Source organism: Hippocampus bargibanti, linkage group LG05 (genome assembly GCF_051943395.1).
Source record: "Hippocampus bargibanti isolate YZ-2025 linkage group LG05, ASM5194339v1, whole genome shotgun sequence".
Taxonomy (NCBI): Eukaryota; Metazoa; Chordata; class Actinopteri; order Syngnathiformes; family Syngnathidae; genus Hippocampus; species Hippocampus bargibanti.
The window spans coordinates 10,956,497-10,983,053 of NC_142738.1; the positions used below are offsets into that span (position 1 = coordinate 10,956,497).

Sequence of the window (26,557 nt, forward strand, 5' to 3'; positions counted from 1 at the left end):
TGTGTAAAGATGACTTATTATATAATATGCTCCAAAACAAAATTTTGAGAGATTTTAGTTTGAATATTTAAAGGACAACCGACATCTCCGGACAAGTTGTGTCCATAATTTGTAAAATTGCTTCAAATGACTTCTACTGAGTGTATTTTACAAAGATTCCACCGCATATAGCTATATTTTACGTTTTAAGACTCGCGCTGAATATTCCGGAAGTCTTGTTTTTGAGTTGGTGACAAGTCCTCACCCTACGTCACTGAAGGAACGCCCCTGACTGAAAAAAAGGACACATTGTAGCAGTCCATCCATCACATCAATGCATTTTGCTGTACTTGTTTGGTCTGAAAACTTTGTGTTGCACCAAAAAGAGGCAGAAGAGGGCGACAAAGGTCCGTGTAAGGAATTAATCAACCTGTGGAAACGGGCTGATTAATTCCTTACACTGAGATTTGTCACCATTTTCTGCCTCTTTTTTAGTGCTACATTCCCCCCCCCCCCCCCACTGTTGCCTCAAAATGGCACGGAATAAATTATTTAATCGATTGCAAACATGTATGCTTTCCTCTTCAGAACTCCGAATCTGAAGCCATTGTTTTGATTCTCCAGCAAGGCAAGACGTGTTGGGGTGACGCCACAAACAACAAACCTTCTGAAACTGGCCACTTCTGGGTACATTTTTTTGCAGATTTTGGACACTTTAAGTCATTTTTATTGGTGTTTTGCATTTGACTAAAAATATAACTGCGTGTTTTGGGTATTTTAGATGCTATAAAACGCTTTTGTGATGTCAGTTAGGAAACAAAAAAGTGATGTCGGTTGTCCTTTAAAAGAAATCGTGCTTGGCAACAGACAATCAGATGAGTTTTGGAGTGTACGAACCTGTCTGATAACATTTGACATGTTCATTTCCTTAATGAATGAGACAATTTATAAAGTAATGCATGTAATGACATAAATAAAAATGGCAGCATGAAAATGATAATTGTCAGGAGGTCAGACTGTCTTTCTGAAAAACATTTTTAATAACTGGATGTCATTTTCAACATTTCAATTACTTTATTTACCATCCTTTACAAAACTGCAATATCAATAATTATATTATTTATTTTGCTTATTCACGAAACATGTACTGCTAAATCTCCAGGACACATTTCAATATTTATTTGGTACACAAATACAAAAGTTAGGTACTCATTGAAAAACACACATGATAAACAAGAAAGCACTATCAAAGGCTGGCTCTATATACGGTTGAGGAAATGCAAATTTAAGCTTGCAGGGATCTGGATGGTTTCCAGCGCCACAGAGGAGGGTGAGAAGGAAAGCGTGACAGAAAAGATTTTTTTTGCATCCATCATTAGTGTGGATGACTCCTCTCTATCTTTCAAAATGTCCTGTAAAGGTCCAAAAATGTACAAGTTAATAATTTGAGGACCATAAAAGAGCACCACACTATTGCGAACGTTTGGGTCACAGCAACTCACTTTAATGGTTGCGATGAAAGTGGTTGTCACGCGCTCTTCAAACTCAATCACTGGTGTATAAAGCGTCAGCACTTTCACAATCTGTGAGAAAGAACACATGATAATCAAAACAATAGTAACGTATCACACGACAAACATGGACTGATAAGGCACCTGTGCAGTTGTGAGGCCCGTGCACATGTTGCAAATTGCCTGAGCATCTGCCTCAGTCTTCTTCTTGACCTGCAGCAGTTGTGCTGCTTGTACGAGAGGTTCCAACATTTCTTTGGCGCCACAATCAGCCATTTCTCTCTCCGCCAGCCATTCCTCTAATTGCCACACATTGTACCTAAAAACAGAAGCAACCAGGAAATAGGTCAGGGTGTGTTCCACTGTGAGCACATTAAATGCGAACTATTGTCTATTTGATGACCACGTGGATAGAGCATCCAAAAATAGTCCTTAAAGGACAACCGACGTCTCCGGACAAGTTGTGTCCATAATTTGTAAAATGGCTTCTTCAAATGACTTCTACTGAGTGTATTTTAAAAAGATTCAACCGCATATAGCTATATTTTACGTTTTAAGACTTGCGCTGTATATTCAGGAAGTCTTGTTTTTGAGTTGGTGACGAGTCCGTACGTGACGTCACTAAAGGAACGCCCCACACCGAAAAAAAGACAAATTGTAGCAGTCCTTCCATCACGTCAATGTATTTTGCTGTATTGTTTGGTCTGAAAACCTTGTGTTGCATCCAAAAGCCGCCAGAAGAGAGTGTCCAAGCTCCATATAAGGAATTTATCAGACTGTGGAAACGGAGGCGGCCACAGGAGGTCGCCATTTTGTGCCTCTTTTCTGGTGATCCGTTTCTCCCCAATGTTGCCTCAAAATGGCATGGAATAAATTCGATTGCAAACATGTATGCTTTCCTCTTCAGAACTATTTGAATCATATTCATAACTGGATGTGTAACAAGAAAGCATATTCTCCGAATCTGAAGCCATTGTTTTGATTTACGATTGTTTTGCTTTAAGTCATTTTTATTGGTGCTTTGCATTTGAATAAAAATATACTGCGTGTTTTGGGTATTTTAGATGCTATAAAACGTTTTTCTGATGTCAGTTAAGAAACAAAAAAGTGACGTCGGTTGTCCTTTAAACATACTTATATAAGGCTGAAACATACATTCTATACAAAATATAACATTGAAGCAACTTACGAACAAATTTACCTTACGAACGACCGTTCTGGAACATATTTCGTTCGTAAATTGGGGAGCGTCTGTACTTCATAATTTTACATTTTAATTGAGAGCATGAAAGTCAAAATATGAATGCACAAATTCGGTTATTTCTTAATTATATCACATATTCTAAAACCTCAAATATAAAAGTGTTCATTAGTGCATGCATTTCACACAGAAATAGATTGACAAGCTGGTAGTATATATTTTGTGACAAAGCTAACAAATACAGTGTCAGCTTGGCTCTCCAATGTTCTTATGTGAAATGTCAGTAGATCAAAGCAACAGGTCACTACCTGATCTGCAGCCCTTTGCTCCATGAGCACATGTCCTTCCTGAGTAGCAGGTGGTTCAGGGTGACAGCACAAATGATGTAGAACTGCTGCCGGACCACCTGTTTAATGAGGCCGTAGTCCATCCCGTGTTGCAGCATAGTGGTGTGCCAGAGTCCAAGTTGGTGCAAGAGGACTTCCACCGTAACTGCGTCTTCCTCTGGGGAACCCGAGCTCCTTTTCCTCAAACCTGTCGGCTTGGAGCCCAGAACCCCCTGAATTGTCTCGTGCTCCAACATGCTTGAAACTGCACATGTCAAAGGTGGTCAGACTGCTTTGGATAAATGCATATATGCAACTCTGATCCTTTATTTCACCTATGAGTGGTTGCAGGGTGTTCTCCATGCTTTTGATGAGCTGGCGGTAAATTTGGATCGCAAGGTCAGCAAACACATTCTGGTATTCCGTCAGTTCAAAGTTGGTCAGGCAATGCTCATTCTGCTTCGTCGTGTTATAAGTCTTGAATGTCTGCAAAAGTAAAATGTTCTTGAGAGTTTTGAAAGGTGTTTAGAAATCAAATGTATTATTATTATTATTATTATTATTATTATTATTATTAAGTCATTCACTGCCATTCATGAATTTATTCGTGAATTGAAAATATGACGTGGAGCGCCATTATCGAATTTGTTCGTTTTTTTTTTTTTTTTTGCGAGGGTGCCGATAAAGCGTTGGTAAGACCTCTGACAATGTTTTTCCCTTTCACGAGGGGGCAGCATTTCCCTTTTTTCCATGTTAGCGCTTTGTTACAGTTGCAGCTGTTGTTAAAGCGCTATATAAACTAATATGGTATGTATGTACTACATTGTATTTTGGACAGCCGCCCTCATTTCAAGCTAATGTCACTCCATACTCATATAATTTAGTAAATAACTGTTTTCTGATGAAAGAAGAAAGTCTAAGGTTTCTAACGCTGTATTGAATGTTTACGTGATACGAAAACTCAATATTCTGTGGGTCCTGGAATTCGAGTGTAATGGGTTTATTTTGATCGTTCATCCCTGATTCATTGCTTCCACGGGCGTTGATGGCAGAGGATGATTCATCAGGAAGCCAGGTGTTGAACAGATAGTAGGTTTAATCTTGAAGAGAGCGGAGACATCGCGGTGTCAGCCAAGGAGGAGGCATGGAGAGGAGAGAGAGAGAGACAAACGCAATGGGAGAGCATTTATACGGCGCAGTGTGTGACGCGATAGGATGTGACGTAATGTAGATGCGACATCATGTAAAGGATATGACGTATCAGGAAGTCTAAAATGTAAACAAAGATTAGGAAGCGATGTTCAAAGATGTTTGTATAGCGAATTACCCCAACAGAGTGACAATGACAAAAATCCTGGCACTGGAGTGGACACATTTTTGCACATGTCTGGCAGTGAATGAGTTAAAAGAGTCTTGAGAGAAAGAGTCAAATGTGTCTTTCAGTGGAATTTAGCCACCTTATAGTGAACTCATGCTTACTTCGTCTCCACTATACTGCTTCAGACAGTGAAGTAGTCGACTTGTGTTGGATAACCAGAAAGACGACACTGCAAAATCCTTTCCTCGCTTCTATAGAAACAAAACCAACAATAATATATACAATCAGTGGCGTCAAATATCGGCAGCAGCACAATTTCATAAGAAGGTCTAATTATCGTATATCTCACCAAAAAAAAAAAAAAAAAATCAGGATGAAATTTCATGCCGAACACAAAATTCGAAAGACTTTAATAGTCCCACAATGGGGAAGTTTGCAATTGACAGCAGCAAAATTGAAAGAGGTTGGAGGGAGGTCAAAGGATAAAAACAAAGTATTCCATGCACAAAAGAAAATGTCAGAAGACTGAAATGTATAACTGCACAAAATGATTCATCAAATAAAATAATAAAAATATGACCTTTATAATGTTTTCTTTATTTGACCTTCTCTAAACCTTTGAATGAACATAACCGTATAACAGTTGTTGGATACATGCATCGAGCAAATCAACTTTAAGCAACATATGCTGCTGTGGACTGCAAATTTCCCCATTGTGGGACGAATAAAGGTTTTCTGATTCTGATATGCGTCTTTGTCACATACTTTCAGTCTCTTTGTATTTTTGCAACTTGGTAATGACACTCAAGTTTTAAAGTCACTTGCCATTTCCCTCTGAGATCATAAAAAAATATATATATATAAACCCCTTGGCTTACGAACTTTTCGGTTTACGAACGTTAATTTTATGAACATTTTCCTGGGGATTGGAACTATGTGGGGGGGGGGGGGGTTACAGGCACAGAGAGTGAAGCCATTCTCCAAAAAAGCAAATGGCTGCCAACATTTATTTTGTCCTCTATTCCCCGCCCCCAGTCTTTGGTTAAAGCCACGTGATTGGTCAAGAACGCAGCAGTGAGGGGAGGTGGTTTAAACATTAAAGAGACAGGCAGACGACAGAGACAAAGTGACAAAACTGATAGAAAACAGTGAAATTTGGACTCTTTTCAACTTTGATAGTTCAAAGGCAGAGTATAGACTGTAAGGTTAAAATTCCCATCAATGAGGCTCCACAAATAACCCGCACTAGCCATCAGTTCAATTTGAAATGAAAAGACAAGCAAGGGAACCACCTAGCTATTAATGATGTTTCTCGTGTGTCTGCTTGCATCTGTTGCAATATCACAACTTCCAAGAGGTACAACCCAGAGCTCCTTGAGACACTTTATTCAAAAAGCTATCCATTCCATCAAGCCATCAACTTTATTATACAGTACAGTTTATTTCTTTCATTATAATACCGTAGCACATTTATTATACATAAAATAACGTATATTTTGTGTAGTTTTAAGGCTTAGAAAATTAGAAAGTAGAACATTATGTTTTTTGAGGACCTGGAAATGGATTATTCTCACTTTAATGGTTTTCTATGGGAAATTAATTTTTGGGATACACACTTTTTGCCTTAGACACGCTGTCTGGGAACCAATTAAGTTCGTAAGCCAAGGTATCACTGTATATATTGTTTGTTTTCATTTATACTCATTTGCCACACCAATAGTTACAACTGGAACATTGTAAGAGATTGGTACAATGAATGCAATAACATTTTCAATGTTGATGACTTAACATCACAATCAAACTACAGGTATGTAAATTGAACTGCATTAGACATAGAAGCTACAATACACATACACCATTGCCCTCCTCCCTCCGCCATGCCGTACATCAGCAAACAAAATCGGTCAACTGATTTTTATTTTATTTTTGATTAATTTAACCCTCATAGTATGTTATGGGTCAATTTTACCCGTTTCCGTTTTTGTGTTGACAAAAGCCCTGGCTATCCTTTCTTTTTCCTTTCTTCAAAACAGTTCTAAAATATCCCAATAGGATAGAAAATATGTCGTCTCTCTTTTCAAGTGTTTTTATAACATCTCAGAAACAGTTGCTGCTGATACGTCTGTGAAGCTCTCAGTCGTACAGGAGTGGTCCATCGATGAGAAGGTTTCTTCAGCCGTCATCTGTACAAATTTGAAGGCAAATTTGTACAGATGATGGCTGAAGAAACCTTCTCATCGAAGTTGTTGCTGATGTCACCTATTATATGACTACTTTTTGTGGATTTCTACATACGGGTAAAAATGACCCACAACATAATCAACATGATTTTGTTTTCTTTTTCAACATAATATGAGGGTTAATATCATGGTACGCATCCAACTCAGAGAATCCAAATATGTTGGATTTTACATAATGAGTAAATCACACACTGTTGAAATTATCGATTATACTGAACCTTAATGACTCCTGTGATGCTGGAGAGCACCGAATTGAGCAGTGCGCTGGCTCGCTGATCGTCGTTAACCCTGTCAGCATATCGCAGGCACATGAAGATGATGTAAGCAGGAAGGCCAGGAAGGAAGCTGACAGCGACATCACGGGCCTTCTGGTCTGAAATGAACACCATCATGCATGGCATTTTCACATTCAGGTATTTCTACATGTCGTAAGAAACAATCAGACTCAAGCAAGAAAAGTTAGCCATACCTAAAACCAAACTTTCAACGAGGCGACTCTCTTCACCCTCTTTGTACTCTAACATTCCCTGGTAGTCTCTCTCTTTGCGAGGTATGCTCACTGCTTTGCCAGGAGAACTTGACTCAAGGGATGTTTTCCTTTGTTGAGCTTGAAAGGAATATGAAGAATCAGTTAATATTCTGTTGACGGAGAGTATAGACCAGTGAATGAAACACCTGATGGCTGACGTTTTTATTCCCCGTGTTTTACATTAAGTGTAAACTTAATTCCCCAAGACCTCCCTGTACACCCACTGTAGTGGTATGGAATGTAAAATTGGTTCGATGGCTCAATAAAGACGCCAGCTCACCTACATAATATAGTGCCCTACATCTTATCGAGATGGCCATTTTCCGTTTTGAATGTGTAGTGAGCCAAAGTCATCACATCTTGAAAAGTAGTAAACAAACTATAGTCACGAGAAAAGCAAGAGCGATATGTCTCGTGATGCATAGGGGCCGACAAGCGTGAAAATATCTTCAATGCAATTAGAGAACAGGTGTCAAAGTCAAAGCCCTATGTAAATCACAATCACAGTAATTCTTGTTGACTTCAGATTTGAAAACTCGTTATTCATTAATTTGTTGTGCATTTTGTATGTAATACGTGGAGGAGATGAAACATTCTAATGCTTTCCCCAAAAAATGCAATGCAAAAAATGACTTTGACAACCCTGACTTACAGTAACACATCGCAACTCAAATGGACATAAAGTCCTTTGTTTAAAATAAATATTCTATTGTTTTTTTCAACATTTATTCAGGAAGATCGAAAGGTATGTTATAATAATGTGACATAAATGAAATAGCTGCACACCTGTGCACGCAATGTGTTGTGTCACATTACTTGTTATTTAGGTTTTTTTTTCCTTCAAGATGGCGCCGCGAGAGTGGCTAACTTTAAGCAGCTCCTGTATTTTTTCTACTTCTTCCTTTCCTTTCCTCTTCTTTTCATAACTTTGCTGTTGTGAAATGTAAATACCTCCATTGCGAGATTTATAAAGGCTAATCCAATCCTGAGTAGCAATCTAAAACTGAGGAGTCAACTTCAAAGTGCACCGTAACCTGTGGCTTTTGGTTTGTACCTTGAAACTTTTCAACTCTTTTCATGTACAACTGAACATCTTTTTTCAAATTGACAATAGTCTTGTCTTGTTTGTCCTGTTGCTCCCTGAGCTCCTGCAAATATGTAGACATACTGGATTAGAGACAGGACACACACAACTTCCATACACACCCAACTGTAAAACAAAGGGACAGGAGAAATACAAATATTTATAAAAAGGTTTACATTTTAGATGTTTTTTTCCTGTTTAGATCAGTAACTGGCCTTATCTCTACATCTGAATTTATTATAATAATATTCTTGATTACGATTGTGTAACACTAAACAATGTTGTTTAAAAAGTTAGACATATGTATATTTTAGCAATGTTTCACAGATAGATAAACACTGTTAATAGCATTTTTTTCATATGAATACATGCTGTTGCAACTCTTTATTTCTAATTTAACTAGCTTTATTATTCTAGGGACAGTTAACTATTTATAATATTGTGGTTACCTGATTGAGTCAAATGTGGGGCAGTTCCATACTGCTGCAAACTACAATAATGTACTGTATTTTATGGAACATAGAGTGTACCTTCAACGAATGACATTTTAAAACGTTTTCCATACATAAGGCGCACCGGATTATGAGGCGCATGGTCAGCTTTTGAAAAAATATTTTCTTTTCGATGCGCCTTATAGAGCAGAAAATACGGTAATTATAGTACTAAATTCATCCTGTCTACTTGATATTTTTGATAGAGCTTTTAATTTGTATGTGCTTTAATAGTGTCTGTTGTGCATGTGTGCTATTAGTGTCTATGTTATTAATTACACCACCATAAAAGGGATGACGACAGATTGCCAAGAGCCATCGGCGATACACACCAGATTTTCGTGGGTGAGCCGAGTAATTTCGAGCTCCAGTCCCACGTCAATGCGAGCGTCTTCAGGCAGGAGCAAAGTCTGAGCCAACAGTTTCTCTTTCTGCTCCTTTTCTTGTTTGAGCGTGTTCACCTCCATCCGCAGTTTCTCATAACTTTCACTGTGCTGCCTTTCCAGTTTCTGCATTTGGCACTCCAGAAGCCTAGGATTTCAAGTCTTACAATTTATTTACATAAGGTAGATTTGCATTGTGTGACTGTATGTAATGTGTATAGTATAATACTTGTGAAAAAATCCAATTTTTGCATATTAAATCAGTTGTGCAGTGCAAAACCAGACATGAGACATTAAGTGTCATGTCTGGTTTTGATCAAATTATCTCATTCACTGCCATTCACGAATTTATTTGGGAAGAGAAAATATGACGTAGAAAGCCATTCCTGATTCTCTTTGGGTTTTGTTTTTTCTTGTTTTTGTTTGGGTGCTGATAAAGCGCTGCCCATGTTCTTTGGCAATGTTTTTCCATTCCACAAGGGGCAGCATTTCCCTTTTTTCCAGTATGTATGTATGCAAATTGTCAAACGAACGTTCGTTTGACAATTTGCATACTCGGCACCAGCAGCCAATTCGAAGCCTGTTTCGGACTACACCCTGACTGAAAAGTGTACTTGAGAGTTTTGAAAGCCGGTTAGAAAGAGGAGTCCACGTAGCTTTGAGCAGACAACACAACGCAAACATTGCATTGTGCACTGTGACGACAAACAACAATTGGAGCGAAATCTTCAGCAAGGGTTTACTATAAATTAAGTAAGTGAGCATTTGTGTTAGGTACTTCCTTGCTTTTAGAAAATCCTTTATACTTCGCAACTATGTTTTTTTTGGTGTGTGTGTTTTTTTTTTTTTTTTTGCTATTAGTCGTCTGATTGTGTTTCGAATTGTGAAATATCGGGCAGGCAACTTTATGGCTGGGCAGGCAACTATTCAGAGTTGTCTGCCCGGGTGTCTACTAACTTTTTGTCATGAGTTTCAGACACTGGTTCCAGCGTTAGCTGTTGTTAAAGTGTTATATAAACCAACATGTATGTATTGCATTGTATTGTATTTTGGACAGCCGCCCTCATTTCTAGCTCATATAACTCCAGACCCATATACTGTACTGTAATTTAGGAATTAACTCTTTCCTGATGAAAGAAGAGCGTCTAAGGTTTTTATGCTACATTGAATGTTTATGTAGTCCTAAAACTCAATATTCTGTGGGTCCTGGAATTCGAGTGACAATGACAAAAGACAAAAGACCCTAGAGTGGATAAATTTTGGCACATCTGGCAGTGAATGAGTTAAACAGCAAGAACAAAAACACCTGTTAGTCTCCTTCAAGCCTTCATAAGCCAGCCATAGTTCTCCATCCTCATTCAATGTATGAATGTCAGTGGACCTGCCAGGTAAAATCATAAAAGATAATTGTTTATTAACATTTAAATGAAGATTAGGAGGTCTAGGTTTATACCTGTCAAAGCCTTGAAATGAGGGAACGTCACTAAGGTCTAAATTCACCCGCTCACCGAGGGCAGAGTCCTGGATGGGGTAGTTGATAGAAAATATTAGGCCAGTGTGAAAATAAAGAAGGAAATAACTAATATGTCGTCAATTGAAGCATTTCAATCTGACCTTGTACTTCAGAGCCTCTTGACGAACTATGTGTGACTGGAGAAGAAGCACTTCCTCTTTTCGTAATTCCAACTCTTCTGTAGAAGAGTTGAGTTGCTCCAGCAGTACGTTGTATGTGGTGGAGCCCTCAGCAGGCGGCATCAGCTCACTGTTCTCACTTGTTAAAGACTTGCGAAGTTTACTCAAGTCCTGCTTCAACTTCTTATTTTCAGATTCCAGCTCTTGGCGCTAAATAAAAATCTTCATTGACATAATGCAGCAAATTGTACAGTATGTAGTCTAATTGTGCTTTTATTGTGATTATTATTATTTTAACCTCATGTTACGAATGCTGATAGAATAAACATTTATGTATGACATTGCTTATTTTGGGACAGTTAGTCGGTGTTGTACCTTCAGCGTTTCCAAATCCAGTTCTGCTCGGCCAATAGTTAGCTCCTCCTCCGGAGCCTTAGTTCAGCAATTACCAAATATAAAAATAAGTACTACACAGGTGAATGTATCAAGGAACTGAAAGTGTTGAGAACATGCCATAGCTTCTTCCTCGTTGGTTTCCTTCTGGTCTAACTGCTGTTGTAGCTTTTGTTTGTCCCTCTCTAGTTCTCTCACTCTTCTCTGGAGCTTGAGAATGAGTTGGAGGTCGACAGTAGACGGGGTCTCGTCCTATAATAACATAGAAATCAGTAATGCAATCTAAGTAGACGTCGGCCAATGGCCATCTCCACAGTTCAGGTAGGTGATAAAATATTTTTCAGCTAGTTTATTGACTAACAATTTCATGAAATACCATCGTCACATATAAAATTGAACAGCATGATGGGTTACACAATGTATTTTTGGTCATGTTCAGTACATTACCACTTTGTGCATTGAGCTGTTCTGTCGATTAGAAGAACCAAAAACTGCACTGCATTCAGGCACGTTAGTGTCATCGTTGGAATCCGGTCTTTTGCTTGGACTCTGTCAATGAAAAAAAAATAGATAAAGCTGACTAAATTTGGTCCATCGTGAGAAACAAAACGATCACAGAACATAAATGAAAAAAGTTGCCTCACAAGCCCAAGTTCCAGTTCCTCCTTCAGGTCTTTATGCAGCTCCTGAAGGTGCAGGTGTTCACTCAGCAGGTTTTGGTACCGGGACCGCTCTTCGGTTAACTCTCTCTTCAGTTTTTCAGTGAATTCCACCTGGGCATTAATTTCTGAGAGCAACATGATTTTGTTGTTGGACATTTAGAAACACAATGAAACTTGAATTTGCATTTTACCTGCCAACTGTTCTTTTTGTTCCAGGATGAGCATGTTAAGATTTTCGTTTTCGTCATTCAGCAAATCATTCTTCATATTAAGCTCCTCTACCACCTGAGCACAATGAGTTTTGTTAATAATGTCCGCTCAGGAGGGAAAAATTGGGAAACATATCAATAAAAACATATTCAATTGTTTTTTTGTTGTCTAACTCAATGTACCTGTTCATTAATTAACTTTACATTTCAGTCTTATGACATTTCTATTATGCTTAGAATACTTTGTTTTTATCTTTTCACCCGCCCCCTCCCACCCCTTTCAATTTCCTGTTGTAGATTCCAAATTTCCCCAATGTAGGACTATAAAAGGCTTTCCGATTCTGATTCTGATTTAATGGCAAGCTAAAATGTTGCTTATTTGTGAAATCCTCAGGAAACATTTAATTCCCATTTCGTAGTCATTATTCTAACAGTAGTGGTCATGTGTTGCTGTTATGCATGCAAGCCGGGTCAAATATTAGATATATTAAAGAAACAAGCATTTTTTTCCTTCCAAAAAACATGTATCAAAGTCATAGCAGCAGTACACAGCAGACTCAACAATGACAAAAAACAACATAACATCCAACAAACAACTAAAATAAGAGAAAAAGAGGACGCTTGCCTCTTGTGTCTGCTTCTGGTAGACGCTGTTCTGATCTTCCAACACTTTCTTTTCACTACGAGTGTTCTCCAGGTCGTGCTGAAGAAATGTGAGCTGCTCCATTAGCGAAGGGAACCTTTCTGCCTTGGCTCTGGCCTTTTGCTCAGATCTCTGAAGGTTTTCTATCTCTTTGCAGTGTTGCTCTCTCTCCATATCTCGGGTCTTGGTCGCGGCACTTAGTCTCTCACTGAGCTCTCTTACGTCTTTGTGCTGCGGGGGCATTCAAACACATGGTGTGCATGTGATGCGACAACGCCCGGCTACAATGTTTTAAGGCAAGCTAGCTCTGTTTCTCTCATGGTCCAATATCCATATCTCACATATATTTAACATTAATTATGGCAGCTACTGCCAATACGAACACAAACATCAATCAATTTCTTTATCACTAATAATTTCATGCATTTAATTGTATTAGTGCAAGTAATTTCTGCAAACTCCAACATGCAATTTGATAAATTAGTCTTATACAAAGGACACGATACAGACATAAGAAGACAAAGGTTAATATACCTTATTTCCTCAGAACTGCTGAGGCACTTTTGAGCAAGGCATGGAGAAAATAATATAACATTTCGTTTGTCACTCTGTGATTGTTACTTGAAGCATTTGATAAGGTCAGTTTTAAAAGTTTTCTCCGCCCTTACTAGTGAGCATCCTGGATCAAGCTCAGGATTCATTACAGATACGAGATATTACAAACATGGTAGCGAACACTGCTCTCACCTGCTCATCGAGCTTGTGCTGCAACTGCATAATTTTATTCTCCATGCCAACGTTGAGATTCTTGAGATGCTCCACTGAGCGTGCCTCAACTTTGAGTTTCTGTAATTCCCTTTTGGCCAGTAGGCGACGCACACAGCACTGCAACAGGATGACATCTGCCCGAGTACGTTGATAACGCTGCCTGGCTAGCCAGCCTTTCACCCACTTTTGGATGACCAAAGCCTTTTGGTCGTACAAAATCTAGAAAGAGATCAATATTTGATCATCAATATTGGGTTAAAAAATGAACAGTTTTTGCTGGGTGATCTTATTGCCCAAGGATGGCACAACTTTTACAACATTTGAGCTAATTATTAAACGATTAAATCTAAATGATCTGCCTTGTTAACTTCAAAAATATACTTAAAATTATTTAGATGTGTATATCTATCAATATGTATATCAACATGTATTATGTGACTCTTGCGCATTTGAGTGATGCCATACTCCACAATACAACTTGCATGCACATTCTTCCCAATTCACATCTGCCATGTTGGATTAGTACAGGCATTTCTACATGTTTTTAATTAGTGGCCAGGGATGAACATGTGCCTGATCCATCAATCGATGGATGCGGCTCCCTTTTGGCCTGGCCACTCTGCAGCCACCCTGAGTTGCCACATCACAGAACGGACTAAAAATTACAATAAATAAATACATAAATAAATAGCTAACCAATTAACTACCGAACTACTGAACTAACTAACTACGAACCAACCAACGAGCTAAATGATTAATAATAATTAAATAAACTGTGGCGAGCACTAGGACCATGCCTCTTACCCAGCAGGCATACAGCAGGGGGCGTGTTTAAGTAAAATATGTTTTGCCGCATTTTCCGATGCTTGTAGAGATCCACTTGTTAGCAGTTGAAATAAAGACGTATCTATAGTCATTCGTGTGTGCTCCTTTCTTACTGCAACAAAATTAAAATAATAATAATAATAATAATAATAATAATAATGTTTTACCAAGTTTAGGATAGACAAAATAAAATGCAGTTTTGCAAGCAAGGGCCCTTGTGTGTAACAGGCGTATAACAGGCTGCCGCACTTGTCAATCAAGTGATCCATTTCACGTCAGATGATAGCGAAAGTGACCTTTTTTCTTTCTATATTTAGCTCATTAGCTGCATATGACAGGCAGCTATATAAATAGAACAAAACTGGGAGGGGTGGCTGTGATTAAGTTAATGCCATGTACTCGACTGACACTCCCTTCGCGAAATACCGGTAATCGGAGCATCTGAAGCAATTCTTTAGCTCATAGTTGTTGGATGCAAGTTTCTGAATTTAGACTAATATGAGCCTCAAGTCGTGTCATATTATGAATGAGTTTGTCAATACTATTCAGTTAAAAATAATTGTTGCTGATTTGACCTTATAGTACAGCTTTCGGGCCGCATACGCCCTGAAGAAGCACTGAATGACAATGGATGCAGAGCGCAGCTTTTGGTATCGTCTCTTGGCCGCCCACATTCGGACATTACGTTGAATGACAACAGCTGCTGTTGTCCTCCGCAGAAAGCGAACATAACTGGGGAGGGAAGCGGGGGCATTAATAATATTATTTGTCAAACGCATTCCCCAACTGTTTGCAAATCAGTCTAGCTCACCAGCGTGCTTGATGACCCCGCACATGTCTTTGAATAGTGACGGCAGACTGTTTCATCCTCAGGAATTTTTTACGTGCCAGCCAACAACGGATAGTCTTCTGGATGCAGACACAAGCTCTTCGTAACGCTTCAGATCGTAGCTTTTCCAAATAGGCCACCTGGCCAGCTCTAAAGAATATCTTATTTTTACCACACTGATACAGATTCTGGTCCTGACAATAAAAATTAAACAATCAATAATCAATATCAACATACTTCGCACATTACGACTGAGGTTCTGCCTATAATTCATACCTGGATGACCTTTTTTAGGAGATTTTGGCAGGTCTGTTTTACATCAGAAAGCACATCCTTTTGCTTCATAAGGACCCGGTAACGACAGAAGAATTCCTGATAGGTCCATCTGCAACGTTCACAAAGTTACTATTAGTTTAACATGAATATATAAACATTTGGTGTGGTGCATTCAACATCAATCGTTTCATTGTCGCCTGCGGATATGCTACCTAGAAGGGAATCCAGCTGCCGAGATCCGTATTGTTTCCAGGATGCCACACGCTCGTAGCTGCTGGACTGCCCTCATAGGGTCCAAGCTTTATTATATAGAACATGTTAATCAAACCAGACAGTAAGGAGAATAAAATCATCACCTTCTTTACCTGAATGGCACTTTATGGTCATTTGGTTTAATGCACCGTACATAGTGAGGAGTCGTAGCATTAAGCGTGTCCATCAGCAAATGTAGGGACTGTCGAAACTGTAAAAGATGTGATGATCATGAAAGAAAACAAAATGACTAACAAACATTACAGGCGGCCATGATCAAGATTGTATTTTACCTAACAAAACTTTCGAAATGTTTGAGGAATAAGTTTTGTTTTGTTGTTTATTACAGTAGTGAAACACAAGGGGAACTGCAAATGTGCTTTATTGTTACTAGTAAAGTTAAAATGTTATTGATCACCTGGTTCTGATCTCACCTGCAGCCCCACAGTCTTCTTATTAGCTCTCTGTGACTGACCAGATCTTCCCGTAATGCTGGTCGCGGATTTGTTGGTGGAGCTTGTTGCCTTTTCATTTCCCACAAACAGTTTTAGCAAGAAATCAAACTGGGAACAAGTGAGAAGTCGTTTACGTCAATGACCAGGAGGTGGCAATGTTTTAATTTAAAGTATGTACAATGTGAAGTGTGTATTATTTCCTCCAAAATTCCAGGATGTGTGCATAATAACATCAAGTACTAGTTTTCAAGTGGATTCTACGTTGAATGGGTATTTACAATGACTTCCTTTAAATAATATCCATTATGACTGTAAGAGGAAATTCTACTATTTTTCTGTACGCCGGGTTTTATGTTGGGTGTTTGTTGCGTTTTCGCTATTTTGTGTGTTTTGTCGAGTGCAGCCATTGTGAAATTGCGGTATAAATCAAGAAGTATTGTATGGTAAACGGTTGGTCACACATTTCACCTTGCTTTTCTGTAGCACGTGTATTTGCTCCTCATTGACAGTGTCCTTGTTTTTCTCCAGGAAACCGTCACACTGGTATTCCACCTATGGCAAAAAAAGTGATGGTGTTGGAATAAATGTGCAAAGGTCATAGTCATCATGCTAATGCTGGGTGACAGAACTGCGTTGCTAATATAGTGCAAGCAATGGTGAAAGAAGTACATGTAAACATTGACATTGGCATGAAAAGTGAAGGTAATTTTTCCTTCACACACACTTTGCATGAGAACACATGAGTCATACGTGCTTCCATTTCAACACTGTTTGTTCTACAAAGGGGTAATGATGCACTGCGTGGAACACATTTTTAATGACGTGACTGATTTTTTCTGTTAAGGTGACAAGAATATGCATGGATGTAAACTACCCATGATTTAAAGTGCTTTTCACAAAGAAAATTCAATTCCTCCATTTTGTTTTAGAAATCAAAACTTACGCATTAGCTACCTTATCAGCAAAGTGGTGAACGACGAAAGCTCTGTTCGATAACCTCGGTTTGTCAAAGTGAGCATTCTGCTTCAACAGGTTGTTATACATTTTCTGACACCACGTGTCATCGGAGCCTTGCGGCATCTACGGAAACAGGAAGAAGTGACCCATTAGCTCACTCTGCCTTTTATTCTAAGTAACATGTTGGTTTGGCCTGTGGAAAGTTGTGGTAAACACTTTTAGCTTAAATGATGTAAATTTAGGCTCATCCGGATAATTCCTACAAAAATAAAATTAAATTCTAAATAGCACAAAACAACAAATTAGCATTTAAAGATGTGCAATTGACATAGTGTATTATTAAAGGACAACCGACGTCTTCGGACAAGTTGTGTCCATAATTTGTAAAATGGCTTCAAATGACTTCTACTGAGCGTATTTTACAAAGATTCCACCGCACATAGCTATATTTTACGTTTTAAGACTCGTGCTGAATATTCCGGAAGTCTTGTTTTTTAGTTGGTGACAAGTCCTTACGTGACGTCACTGAAGGAACGCCCCTGACCGAAAAAAAGGACACATTGTAGCAGTCCTTCCATCAGGTCAATGCTTGTTTGGTCTGAAAACCTTGTGGTGCACCAGAAAGAGCCAGAAGAGGGCGTCCAAGCTCCATGTAAGGAATTTATCAGCCTGTGGAAACTGGCTGATTCATTCCTCACAGGAGGTCGGTGGCCATTTTCTGCCTCTTTTTGGGTGAGACATTTCCCCCCAATGTTGCCTCAAAATGGCACGGAATAAATTCTTTAATCGATTGCAAACATGTATGCTTTCCTCTTCAGAACTATTTGAATCATATTCATAACTGGATGTGTAACAAGAAAGCATATTCTCCCAATCTGAAGCCATTGTTTTGATTCTCCAGCAATGCAAGACGTCTTAGCGTGACGTCACGAACTGGGGGCGGGACTTTATGAAAATGCCCAATTCGCAGCTCAATTTTTTGCAGATTTTGGACACTTTAAGTCATTTTTATTGGTGTTTTGCATTTGAATAAAAATATCATACTGCGTGTTTTGGGTATTTTAGATGCTATCAAACGTTTTTCTGATGTCAGTTAAAAAACAAAAAAGTGACGTCGGTTGTCCTTTAAACAGCTGCCAAATGTGTGACTCAAATTGCACAATGAAATCAATTTGCAAAAAGAAATAGCCCACTGTAAAATAAGAAGATCCATATTTCAATTGCAATGTGTGGACTCTCAGCAAATTACTACCATTAACTCATTCACTGCCAGACGTGCAAAAATGTGCCCACTCCAGTGCCAGGGTTTTTGTCATTTTGTAAATTTCTCCACTGCGAGACTAATAAAGGCAAATCCAATCCAATCCAATTTTCACTCAAATTCCAGGACCCACAGAATATTGAGTTTTCGGACCACATAAACATTCAATACAGCATAAATAACTTAGACTCTATTCTTTCATCAGAAAAATAGAGTGAATTGGGTTTTATATGTTATAAGTTGCATGGGTTTGGAGTAGTATGAGGTGCAAGTGGAGACGGCTGAACAAAAGGCAAAGGCTGCCCCCTTGTACAATGTAATACATACATATTGGTTTATATAGCACTTTAACAACAGCAGAAGCTGGAACAAAGCGCAAACATGGAAAAAAGGGAAATGCTAACCCTTGTGGAAGGGAAAAAATTGCCAGAGGTCTGACCGGCGCTTTATCGCCCAGCGCGAAGAAAAACCAAAACCCGAACATGGAATGTTGACGCTCCACGTCATATTTTCAATTCCCAAATAAAAGCAGGGATGGCAGTGAATGAGTTAATCATTAAAAATATGTAGAAACATACTATGCATCATGTAATACGGAAAACAAGCAAGCAAATTACAATCATCTCCCGGGCTAAAGGTAAAGAGCATTTTACTTTGCACTCCTCATCCAGAAGGTCGAGGATGCCCAATTTTGCCTCAATGAGATTGATGCACGGCTGGTTGTCATAGAAGTCAATCAGGGTCCATGGAATCTCCTCCTTCATGTACTCTTCTTGTTCTAGTTTGAAGACATGCTGCAAGCATAAATGGCAACGATGTTTTACACGCAACTTTATGGCAAGGAAATAAAGCGGATATAAGAATAAAGGTACCAGGTTAAATTGCTGCTGGAGTTTCTCATTGGCATAGTTGATACAAAACTGTTCAAAGCTATTGGTATCAAACGTTTCAAACCTGGGGAGATAATAAATTGAAAATAAAAGCTAAAGAACAAAGCTCTATTGCCAAAATAGGATTGAGAGGACATGATGATGACAACACACCCATAAATGTCCAGGACACCAATGAATGAGTGTTGTTTCACTGCAGATTTGAGCACATTATTTATACAGCCAACAATCCAGCTGAAGAGTCGAGCATAAATATGCTTGGCGAGTGCGTCTCGGCCATTGACCGCATCCGTCTTGGAAACAGCCTTGACGTATGTTTCTGTGGTTGTCTGGAGTTTCCTGTGGCAAAGCCAGTAGGACATTTCTTCGCGGGGCACCCCCATCAAGTCACAAAACACCATCAAGTGGAAATTGTCTGGCTGAAAATACACAAGGTACAAACAGAAGCATCCTAAAAGCAGGGATGAACGAATACCAATACTTGGTATCAGGCTTATTTCAACTCATCAAGAACTCTATTCTGCCAGACATTGATACTCTCTCGTGGTCATTCTACAATTAATGTATAAATGGCATGCATGACAGACAAAGCATTTGTTTTCCTTTTGAATCCTATTTATGTACATCCTCTATAGTCCTGTGAGATTAAATTCATATAATCAGATACTGTAAGTGCAGCAATCGATCAATTATCAGAACCACAATGTGCAGACTGCACTAAGCTTGGACATGAAGCTTAGAATTGACTACAAAATACTTCTTTATACATTAAAAGCCATCCATAACCTTGCCCCCCATATCTATCTGACCTTCTTCAAATTTCTGTTCTCTCTCGTTCCCTCAGATGCTCATCCTCCCTCCACCTATGTGTACCCCTGTCCGTCTCAGCACAATGGGGGACAGAGCTTTCAGCTGCTCTGCCCACAAACTCTGGTACTCACTTGCTCCCAACATCCGTATTATTGATTCTTTTCCCACTTTCAAATCCCATCTCAAAACCCACCTATTTAAAATCGCATTCTCTGTATAATTTTATCTCCTGTTTCTATTCATAATGTTATCTATGGTTGTATTTAGGTGCCTGTTTTGTGATTGTAAAAAGTCATTGAGAGCTTTGAAAAGCGCTTATAAATAAAATTTATTATTATTATTATTATTATTATTATTATTATTATTATTATTATAAGCATCTTCCTACTTTCAATTATTTCAAAACTGCATGTAGCAATTATTTGCTGCATTCATAAGGTATATTTTTCTGTTTAATGCAGTCTTGGCAGCATCATGCTTATTCGTACTATACCAAACAATTTTTTATTTGTTGTTGTGAAACATAATTATGTGTTTACTATAATTTTATACAGTATACAGCAATGGCTGATTGAAAGTGCACTAAAACTACAGTTCAGTGGTATCGTTTTGAAAGAAAAGTGGTATCGAACATCCTGACCGAAAAGACTTACTTGTCACAAACTTACCGAAATACTGCTTCTGTCACGAGAATGATCCTTCACCCTCACATTGCTCAGATGAAGAATAGCTGCCAGGATCTGGTAAATTTCCATTTGATGGCTTTCACCAATTCCTTAAAAGGACAATGGAAACGTATACATAACGCTGCACCAATAATCTTTTTTTTTTTGCTACAGAAGCACGGTCAGAAATGTAAACAAAATCAGTATAGTGCAATTTATTACGGTATTGCTAAATTATATTTTGGGATCTGCAAATTGCCAGATCAAATTTGTAACCATTTGATTACATTTGAAAAGAAAACAAACAAAAATTAGGAAATAAAACATTTTAACAGGTTTGTAGTCCTCACACACACACACACACACACACACACACACACACACACACAAAATATTAACTCACCTAATAGTGAAAAAGCTTTCCTTGTGTTGCACATATCCTTGACATCATCCACCCCATCAATAACTGGATAGTGACCTTGGTTAGTGTAGTGGAAATCATCTGCATCACCTTGACGCCGTAGAAAAATCAGTCACCAAAATTGATATGATCACAAGCTTTTTCAGGAACTATTTACAAATACTAATCAATTTATGTCAATTGTACCTAATTTGAAGCCTTTAAACTCTAACAAATGTGAAGAGGCGCACAGTTGATAAAATATATGATAGTTCCTTTCTTCATGGGCCTGAAGGTAAAGCAGACATTGCATATGTCCTTATTCACGTCGCAGAAAAGGAAAAAATATATAGGTTAGAGGCATAGGAGGTAATGCCCAAGTCATTATCAACATGAAAAGTACCTGAAAAACAACTCTTGATTTTTCCAGTAAATATGTCCTCATGTGAGCCCCAATGATACGATGCTTCTTATCAAAACCGATCTCAATGTACTTCCCGAAGCGACTGCTATTGTCATTCCTCGTCGTTTTGGCATTCCCAAGAGCCTAAAAGTAGAAGTAAAAGTGAAACTTCTAAATAAGATTTACGACTGAACATGACAAAACATTTCATTAGTCACGCTTGCAAAGTAAACAGTAAGAATGTCAAAATGTATCGAACAAAATATGACAATCAATATAGAAGTAGAGTATATATTGAGCGGTGTTGAACATCACCTCCATGATGGGATTGGACGCCAGTACTCTCTCCTCAATATCAGCCTCACCAGAGGAACCGCTGACCGTCGCAAAGTAACGCATGGCATACTTAGCAGAGACGGTTTTGCCGGCTCCTGACTCGCCACTCACTATTATGGACTGGTTTTGTTGGTCTCTGTATCAAGATATGAGACACGTCATAAGTAAGAAGATGCGATTATCGGGTGGTCCCAAGTCGACTGATTCTATTTGAAGAACACCTGGCCATCTGCTTGAAAGCTTCCTCAGCCACCGCGAATATATGGGGGTCCATGTCGGCCATGTCCTGCCCACGGTAGGCGTGGATGATGTCGGGTTCATAGATTGGCAGACTCTCATATGGATTGACAGCAACAAGAACAATGCCTACACAGTGCAGAAAAGATCGCAAGCTACAATCAACGTCTCACTGTCCTGCCCACGGTAGGCGTGGATGATGTCGGGTTCATAGATTGGCAGACTCTCATATGGATTGACAGCAACAAGAACAATGCCTACACAGTGCAGAAAAGATCGCAAGCTACAATCAACGTCTCACTGCCTGAAAGGCCAATAGAAATTCTGTTTAATGTCTGATTTTATTTAATTAATAAACGTTTGGCAAAAACTTGGGCCTGCAGTCCTGCACCCCAAACATTATGAGACAGAACTGCTGTCAAAGGCAAACTCACACGTGGTGATTGGCCTTCACACATACCAACTTGTAACAATGGGAAAATTGTGACCTCTGCTGTTCTTATTGAGTACTCGTGTTTAGGCTCCACATTGTGCATCATTTTTTATTAAATCACAAAAGGATAATAATAATACATTTCATTTATAAGGGCCTTTCAAAACTCTCGAGGTCACTTTAGAGTGACAGGATAGGTTTTTCTTTGCGTGAGCAGCGGAAGCCACATGCGTCAGCGTTCACTCAACCCGGAAGAAACGCATAGAGAGCTAGTTAGCTAGCTAATGGATAGCTAATAGATAACTAGCTAGCCAGCTAGATAGCTAATATTGCAATTGTTAATTAAGAACAAAGCGAATTATTCTAAGAAAACAGACAATAAATGAAGGAAAGTGTCGATGTTTGTGAGACTTTTGGCAATGATCACTCTATTCATTGACTGCACTTATGCAATTCAGCAACATGGACTCTTAACAATTCGCTTTTTAGCCACATATGACAGAAATATAGCTATGTGGGCTTTATATACTTATGTTTCAGCATGTGTGGATTTCCAGACTAGTATTTTCCCCCTAATTTTTAACTCATTCAATGCTATTCAAAAATTTATTTGGGATTTGAAAATATGACATAAGCGCCATTCCCGAATGTGTTCGGGTTTTGTTTTTTTTCATGCTCGAGTGTGGAAAAATCGCCTCAGACAATGTTTTTTTTCTTCTCCACTTCCCTTTTTTCCATGTTAGCGTTTTGTTCCAGCTTCAGTTGTTCAAGCGCGATATAAACCAATATGTATATACAGTATTGCATTGTATTTTGGACAGTCGTCCTCATTTCAAGTTATAACTCTAGACCCATATAATTTAGAAATTAACTTTTTTTCTGATGAAAGAAGAGCGTCTACGTTTTTTTTAATGCTGTATTGTATGTTTATGTAAAACTAAAACTCAATATTCTGTGGGTCCTGGAATTCAAGTGACAATGACAAAAACCCTGGCACTGGAGTGGACACATTTTTTTCCACACCCATATGAAAAAATGCAAAATGAATGTTTCATAATGAATCAGATTGCTTTGTCTTGTGCGTGTGTTCCTTTAAGAGCGACCTGCCCCAAGATAATTGTGATCATACAGCTCAAGGGACAGTTTACAGTGAGCAAAACTCCAAAGTCTACAGTGACGGCGGCGATAGTGTGAGTGAGTCAAGATGACGCTCATTACCACAATATGTGTAAATCAGCTTGGAGTCGATGAAGCGCACTTTGATGTTGTATAAGACAGCCGGTTCATTCAGGTAGCTGAGTGCCGTGAGGTCATTTTCCCCCACCAGGATGTTGGGGTTCCTTAATGGTGGAAGGTTATTTGTATGAGGGTCCACTTTATATTCCACCTCCTATAAAAACATAATTAGAAGCAAGTCAGTATCGAAAACAGTCGCCAAAGAAATATTAAACACAACAAGAGAGGGTGACTTACAACTACCAAGCAACTGTCTTGTGCAAGACAAGTTTGCCTTAAGTCATTCAACCTGCATGCCTCAACTTAGCCCAAATTCCTTCAATCATTCTGTTCATCCATCTCTGCCCTTTTCTTGTGGTGCATACATTGATTTTTGTTCATCATTCTCACAGATGAGTGTACAATTCTGGAAAAAAAAAGTATTTGCCCCATTCCTGATTTCTGTGTTGTTTGCATATTTATTACATACAAAATGATTCACAGTTCATCAAACCAATTTTAAAATCACACAGAGACAACTGTATATACAGAAAAAAAACGTGTTACCAGAATTTAGACCTTAAAGCCAATTCAAAATCAGTGGGTGGCCTGTTAAGAGATGATTTCACAATTTTTGGGATATTCGTGGCACTACTGCAAGAAAGGTGTATCATTTCATACTTTTTTATGAATATTCAGAATGAAATTTGTGCTTCTCAGTTGAATTTAGTCTTCAAATGATTCAGAATAGACATTTTTATTTCCACCATTTTAATGGGGATGTGTTCATTTTCTGTCTCCAAGCCTTACAGTGCCATCATCCAGGAGGAGAAAGAACGTCTTGGTGGCAGTCGCATAATCTTTGACTAGTTTTGCTGACTTCCACACGTCCACGGGGTCTGGGAGCCACACACGGGTATTCTGGTGGATAAGAATGGGAGAAACCAAGTCACAAACAGTCAACCTTAATTCGAGTTGCAAAGTTTATATGAAAACAGCCAATACAAAAATGTGTGGCCAAATCACAGATTAGAGTTGGCAAAAGTATTCACACCTTGTACAGATATGAGTTTGGGAACAAATAGATTGAAATCAGAAATCCAAACTTAATTCCTGTACTTCAATTTATTTATTTTTTTTTAACATTCGGAGTGTACTGAAGCGCAGGGGATTTATATTTTCCAAAATGTTTGCCAAACTTCCTTACACGAGAATGTGTTCCATAGCACCAACGCGCCCTAGATCTCAACGAGTGAAATACTCTGGCTGAAAGAAATAATGTTTCATAATTACATAGTGGAATTCAATGAGAACAAAACAACACTCACATACATGATTTAACTCAAAATCATCATGCCACGCAGATCTGAATTTAGAATCATAATCACAATAACTTCCCAGACCAAGCATCGGTCAACTCCTCAACGTTCTATAGTGCAAATGTGGCATTGGTGGTTGGAACGTCATGATGTCACAGTTGTTCCCAACAGGATTCAGTTCTGGAGAACAAGGCAGGCCATTCTCTAACATCAGTGCTTATGAAGCACTCCCTCCACATGATAATCAAGCAATGTACCCTGGGCCCTCATCATCAGCATATGGCTGAGGATTCTCTTCTGGTAGCTAATGGCAGTCCGTGTACTTCTGGATAATACATGCAGATCAGTACACACTGATGGGCCACGCTGGTTTTACTACACCTCCTGAGCAATTTATGTGGTTGTATGCACTGTCTTGTAATAACTAGAGATGAGAGAACTAGCGAAATGCAAAAGTGAGCAAAACAGCTAAATTAATCCCGCAGAAAGGACAGCGAAAAGGTCTGTGGTGACCACCTGCAGAGCCATCCCTTTATAGTTGTCTTACAAACTGTCTCCCAATTCTAGATGTTGACAAGAGTGAAATTTGATTCACAGATGATGGTTGATATTCCCATTTGTGTAAATGAGATCTTCTAAAATGTTCCCTTGGTTTTCTTGATCACCTTTATGTCTTGGTGCGCCGTTCGCAACCTCGAAACATAAATTTTTGTCAGAATCGCCGTCACTAAAGGACCTCAAATGTATTAATCGCTTGAAATGAACAGTCACTTATAGTATAACGTTGCGGCGGTGTTATTTTATTTTAAGTGTCCAGCAGATAATAATAACCCGAAGACGAATTTAATATCTACGTATTCGTATGACGTCGGGTTAAAAGCACAGGTGTTGAGAGAAGATAGTTGACTGATAAATTTAGAAAAGAAAGCTTACCTTGGTGTACAGCTCTGAACTGGCCATGGCGTGTGGTGAAAATTAAAAGCAAACTAAGCAAAACTTGTCTCCGAGCGGTACAGCAGCGTCCACTTGTGAAGGCAGTCACCGGAGCCACCACCTTGCCTTTACTTCAAAGTAAATAAAAGCGTGTGGGGCGGTCTGAAAACGAGATCGTGGCGCTGACGGCGGTGAAGTTGAAATTCATCCATTTGAAATAAAATACTGTTACGACGTATTAAACCGTTTTTGTGTAATTCCGCACATCGTAGCTTGAAATAGCGTCAACCAAATGGTGAACGGTGAAGCGTCAGGACACAGCCGGTCAAATTAGCTTCATAGCTTCACATTAACGCCCAATAGTGGAACCTATACGTTCCGCGATTGGGGAAATAAAGACAATTTCACACACGTAATGTCAGTCGTGGAATTCAATATGAATGCCTTCTTACCTAGACAGGACGCGAAAACGCAGGTTAACAGCGTTGCACATTTGGGAAAAAAACACTACTTGAGTGCTTCTTAGTTGCCAATCGGAGAAATCCAAACCAAAAGAGGCTCTAATAACCTGACAAAAAAATAATTAGTTTGGAATTTTTCGAAAAGAATGATAGTCTGACGTTTGGTGTGACACGTAGGAGCTACAATTTTACAAGTTTGTTCAGGAAGTGTTGTTGGGTGGAGGTATACAC

The 26,557-nt window shown here is 38.8% G+C and overlaps 1 protein-coding gene across 3 annotated transcripts; it reads right to left on the reverse strand.

Annotated features, from left to right (window-relative positions):
• Positions 1-1,002: 1,002 nt before the first annotated feature.
• LOC148897899 (unconventional myosin-Va-like) lies at positions 1,003-26,506 on the reverse strand. 3 transcript variants are annotated; one of them, XM_088996440.1, is made up of 41 exons: positions 26,318-26,506; positions 25,866-26,027; positions 24,424-24,534; positions 23,617-23,788; positions 21,950-22,094; positions 21,708-21,864; positions 21,393-21,536; positions 21,197-21,278; positions 20,993-21,100; positions 20,593-20,699; positions 19,268-19,533; positions 19,097-19,178; positions 18,878-19,018; positions 16,961-17,086; positions 16,475-16,558; positions 15,986-16,114; positions 15,665-15,762; positions 15,512-15,598; positions 15,300-15,408; positions 15,006-15,217; positions 14,770-14,926; positions 13,349-13,588; positions 12,584-12,832; positions 11,941-12,034; positions 11,732-11,874; positions 11,535-11,636; positions 11,208-11,339; positions 11,070-11,126; positions 10,677-10,904; positions 10,516-10,583; positions 10,369-10,443; positions 9,012-9,210; positions 8,159-8,252; positions 7,045-7,182; positions 6,794-6,948; positions 4,497-4,586; positions 3,353-3,503; positions 3,000-3,282; positions 1,635-1,809; positions 1,482-1,562; positions 1,003-1,391 (listed from the first exon to the last, which is right to left on the reverse strand). In XM_088996440.1, the coding sequence occupies exons 2-41, from the start codon at positions 25,890-25,892 to the stop codon at positions 1,239-1,241; spliced, it is 5,451 nt and encodes a 1,816-aa protein (XP_088852566.1). In that variant the 5' UTR covers positions 25,893-26,027; positions 26,318-26,506; the 3' UTR covers positions 1,003-1,238. The 3 variants fall into 3 exon arrangements, with proteins under 3 accessions (XP_088852566.1, XP_088852567.1, XP_088852568.1); XM_088996442.1 differs by lacking the exons at positions 1,003-1,391; positions 1,482-1,562; positions 1,635-1,809; ... (1 more) ...; positions 3,353-3,503; positions 26,318-26,506 and adding an exon at positions 3,574-4,117 and having other exon boundaries at positions 25,866-26,204; XM_088996441.1 differs by lacking the exons at positions 21,708-21,864; positions 21,950-22,094; positions 23,617-23,788; ... (1 more) ...; positions 25,866-26,027; positions 26,318-26,506 and having other exon boundaries at positions 21,197-21,307; positions 21,393-21,518.
• Between the last annotated feature and the right edge of the window lie 51 nt (positions 26,507-26,557).

Bases quoted from the DNA above. Each gene is read 5' to 3' on its own strand.
- LOC148897899 (XM_088996440.1), bottom strand. From the start codon at position 25,892: ATGGCCAGTTCAGAGCTGTACACCAAG. The intron at 22,095-23,616 runs GTAATGAGCGTC...TGCACTGTGTAG, and splicing joins GCTGATTTACACATATTGTG to GCATTGTTCTTGTTGCTGTC. The intron at 19,179-19,267 runs GTGTGTTGTCAT...TTATCTCCCCAG, and splicing joins GGTGTCCTGGACATTTATGG to GTTTGAAACGTTTGATACCA.